At 46.9% G+C, this 4,664-nt stretch overlaps 1 protein-coding gene across 1 annotated transcript; it reads left to right on the forward strand.

Moving 5' to 3' along the window:
* Positions 1-2,014: 2,014 nt before the first annotated feature.
* Positions 2,015-4,422, forward strand: LOC129617189 (uncharacterized). Its single transcript, XM_055532562.1, has 2 exons — positions 2,015-2,620; positions 2,668-4,422. The coding sequence occupies exons 1-2, from the start codon at positions 2,015-2,017 to the stop codon at positions 4,420-4,422; spliced, it is 2,361 nt and encodes a 786-aa protein (XP_055388537.1).
* The last annotated feature ends 242 nt before the right edge of the window (positions 4,423-4,664 follow it).

A 4,664-nucleotide genomic window follows, 5' to 3' on the forward strand; every position in this document is an offset into this window, starting at 1 on the left:
TACAACGACATGAATGCGATGCCCAAAGAGAGTGCGTCGTTTCTTATTTGACTTCCCTAACTTTGATGATAGATAACTTTGATGATAGATAACTTTGATGATAGATATCTTTGATGATAGATATCTTTGATGATAGATATCTTTGATGATAAATATCTTTGATGATAGATATCTTTAATGATAGATATCTTTGATGATAGATATCTTTGATGATAGATATCTTTGATGATAGATAACTTTGATGATTGATGATAGATAGCTTTGATGATTGATGATAGATAACTTTGATGATAGATAACTTTGATGACAGATAACTTTGATGACAGAAATGAAGGCTCACTCTCGGGGTCACTCTCTGGCCCGCTCAATTCTGTCCCGTTGTTTCAGATACTGCCCGCCGCACTTAATTAATTTTCCCGCAATAGCCGCTGCTCTGAGAATTAAAAATGTAACGAAGGTGGTTTCATTTGCAAGTGTGGGATCACTGAACAGTCAAATAGCACATCCCGGCGATATCATGATCATCGGTGGGTGGCGTTTAAGTTCTTCAACATTACTTGAACAAAAATTTAGTCGTCCAGTGTTGTTTAAGTCATTGTTATAAATAATTAATCAGTGAATACGTTTGGGTCGGACATCTTTCCACTTCTCATCAGATGACTACTTTTGTCCATTCCACCTTCCTTCATTTTATGCGCCGTTATCAAGAGCAGACCCAGATGTATTCAAGGAGGCGGGAAGTGCATTTCAGCGTCGTTGTCATTTCATTCCCACATTGAAAATCCCATTTCGTGATGAAGTCATTGGGGCGATCAGAGCCGTTCTTCCAATTCTTCCGCGGCAATCAGAGCAACGAAAATTGATAGACACGGGCGTGTATGCGAATGCAAGAGGTAATTGCTGTTCACCACTATTCTATCTATACTTTATCTTGTCTATATTCTATCTATACTTTATCTTGTCTGTATTCTATCTATAGTTTATCTTGTCTCTATTCTATCTGTATGCTATCTATAGTTTATCTTGTCTCTATTCTATCTATACTTTATCGTGTCTGTATTCTATCATCTTGTCGCTATTCTATCTATACTTTATCTTGTCTGTATTCTATCTATACTTTATCTTGTCTCTATTCTATCTATACTTTATCTTGTCTGTATTCTATCTATACTTTATCTTGTCTCTATTCTATCTATACTTTATCTTGTCTTTATTCTATCCATACTTTATCTTGTCTATATTCTATCTATACTTTATCTTGTCTTTATTCTATCCATACTTTATCTTGTCTATATTCTATCTATAGTTTATCTTGTCTATATTCTAGGGCCACGATTCGAAACAAAAGCTGAGATTAAATTTTACAGGTCAGTTTTCTCTATTTGTGCCATTCATTCATTTTTGGGTGTTAAAGCCAATTCGCAGATATAGTGGGAATGACTGCAGGACTTGAAGCAACCGCATTGCAGGAACAACACATAGAAGTCGTTTTCATTTGCATGGTAGGAATGCGCGATTCTCTGACGCAAGACGTTTTGAGTTTTATTTGTTTTTTCCATTCCAGGTGGATAATTACGCAAATGGCTTGCAGGTGAGACAATTCGCATCTGTTTGTTGATGAAGCACGTTTTTTCAAATGGGCATTATTACGAATACACTATTTTGCAGGACCTCACCCAACCGATTGCTGACTTAACAATGGCGCAATTCTACTTGTCGGTCGAATCAAATCAAAGTTGTGTTGAAGAAATGGCGGGCACCATTATCGGCACTTTCGCTCCGTCCTCTCAGTAAATTCCATTTTCCCATTCATTTTGTTTGGTTCAGCTAAAGGGCTTGGCTTTTTTCTGTTATTTGAACACGAATGGGGACGGATCGAATAGATCGTCTCTGCAAGTGTATGTGAAGCTCGACAACCACTGGGTGAGACTCGAACCCACAACACAAGAATGGTAGAGTTCAAAGCTGACGGACGTACCATAGAGGTAGCTCTTGATTCCCTGACATAAGTCAGATGAAGGCCGTCAATAACGGCGTTGCTCAGCTCAATAACGGCGTTGCTCAGCTCAATAACGGCGTTGCTCAGCTCAATGACGGCGTTGTTCAGCTCAATGACGGCGTTGCTCAGCTCAATGACGGCGTTGCTCAGCTCAATGACGGCGTTGCTCAGCTCAATGACGGCGTTGACGGCGTTGCTCAGCTCAATGACGGCGTTGCTCAGCTCAATGACGGCGTTGCTCAGCTCAATGACGGCGTTGCTCAGCTCAATGACGGCGTTGCTCAGCTCAATGACGGCGTTGCTCAGCTCAATGACGGCGTTGCTCAGCTCAATAACGGCGTTGCTCAGCTCAATGACGGCGTTGCTCAGCTCAATGACGGCGTTGCTCAGCTCAATGACGGCGTTGACGGCGTTGCTCAGCTCAATGACGGCGTTGCTCAGCTCAATGACGGCGTTGCTCAGCTCAATGACGGCGTTGCTCAGCTCAATAACGGCGTTGCTCAGCTCAATGACGGCGTTGCTCAGCTCAATGACGGCGTTGCTCAGCTCAATAACGGCGTTGCTCAGCTCAATGACGGCGTTGCTCAGCTCAATGACGGCGTTGCTCAGCTCAATGACGGCGTTGCTCAGCTCAATAAGCGTTGCTCAGCTCAATAAGCGTTGCTCAGCTCAATGACGGCGTTGCTCAGCTCAATGACGGCGTTGCTCAGCTCAATGACGGCGTTGCTCAGCTCAATAACGGCGTTGCTCAGCTCAATGACGGCGTTGCTCAGCTCAATGACGGCGTTGCTCAGCTCAATAACGGCGTTGCTCAGCTCAATAACGGCGTTGCTCAGCTCAATAACGGCGTTGCTCAGCTCAATGACGGCGTTGCTCAGCTCAATGACGGCGTTGCTCAGCTCAATCACGGCGTTGCTCAGCTCAATGACGGCGTTGCTCAGCTCAATAACGGCGTTGCTCAGCTCAATGACGGCGTTGCTCAGCTCAATAACGGCGTTGCTCAGCTCAATAACGGCGTTGCTCAGCTCAATGACGGCGTTGCTCAGCTCAATGACGGCGTTGCTCAGCTCAATAACGGCGTTGCTCAGCTCAATGACGGCGTTGCTCAGCTCAATGACGGCGTTGCTCAGCTCAATGACGGCGTTGCTCAGCTCAATGACGGCGTTGCTCAGCTCAATAACGGCGTTGCTCAGCTCAATGACGGCGTTGCTCAGCTCAATAACGGCGTTGCTCAGCTCAATGACGGCGTTGCTCAGCTCAATAACGGCGTTGCTCAGCTCAATAACGGCGTTGCTCAGCTCAATGACGGCGTTGCTCAGCTCAATGACGGCGTTGCTCAGCTCAATAACGGCGTTGCTCAGCTCAATAACGGCGTTGCTCAGCTCAATGACGGCGTTGCTCAGCTCAATGACGGCGTTGCTCAGCTCAATGACGGCGTTGCTCAGCTCAATAACGGCGTTGCTCAGCTCAATGACGGCGTTGCTCAGCTCAATAACGGCGTTGCTCAGCTCAATGACGGCGTTGCTCAGCTCAATAACGGCGTTGCTCAGCTCAATGACGGCGTTGCTCAGCTCAATGACGGCGTTGCTCAGCTCAATGACGGCGTTGCTCAGCTCAATGACGGCGTTGCTCAGCTCAATAACGGCGTTGCTCAGCTCAATGACGGCGTTGCTCAGCTCAATAACGGCGTTGCTCAGCTCAATGACGGCGTTGCTCAGCTCAATAACGGCGTTGCTCAGCTCAATAACGGCGTTGCTCAGCTCAATGACGGCGTTGCTCAGCTCAATGACGGCGTTGCTCAGCTCAATAACGGCGTTGCTCAGCTCAATGACGGCGTTGCTCAGCTCAATGACGGCGTTGCTCAGCTCAATGACGGCGTTGCTCAGCTCAATGACGGCGTTGCTCAGCTCAATAACGGCGTTGCTCAGCTCAATGACGGCGTTGCTCAGCTCAATAACGGCGTTGCTCAGCTCAATGACGGCGTTGCTCAGCTCAATAACGGCATTGCTCAGCTCAATAACGGCGTTGCTCAGCTCAATGACGGCGTTGCTCAGCTCAATGACGGCGTTGCTCAGCTCAATAACGGCGTTGCTCAGCTCAATAACGGCGTTGCTCAGCTCAATAACGGCGTTGCTCAGCTCAATGACGGCGTTGCTCAGCTCAATGACGGCGTTGCTCAGCTCAATAACGGCGTTGCTCAGCTCAATAACGGCGTTGCTCAGCTCAATGACGGCGTTGCTCAGCTCAATGACGGCGTTGCTCAGCTCAATAACGGCGTTGCTCAGCTCAATAACGGCGTTGCTCAGCTCAATGACGGCGTTGCTCAGCTCAATAACGGCGTTGCTCAGCTCAATGACGGCGTTGCTCAGCTCAATAACGGCGTTGCTCAGCTCAATGACGGCGTTGCTCAGCTCAATCCGTAGATCCCTGTCGTTGTTGTTGAAGGATCCTCGTTGTTGAGGCTTGAAGGATCCTCGGGTTTATTCACAAAGCAATTAGACGACTTTAACCTAGACGACTTTAACCTAGACGACTACCAGTTAGACATTTGGCTCCAAAGAAGAAAAAACAAAATCAGAACTGAATCCCCAACTGCAAGAATTCTCGACACCTTCTTCACACGTTGCATCCATATCTGACCACTCCATACCCCTCGCTTTCTTAT

The sequence above is a fragment of the Condylostylus longicornis genome, unplaced genomic scaffold, assembly GCF_029603195.1.
Source record: "Condylostylus longicornis isolate FDR11 unplaced genomic scaffold, ASM2960319v2 ptg000449l, whole genome shotgun sequence".
Lineage (NCBI taxonomy): Eukaryota > Metazoa > Arthropoda > Insecta > Diptera > Dolichopodidae > Condylostylus > Condylostylus longicornis.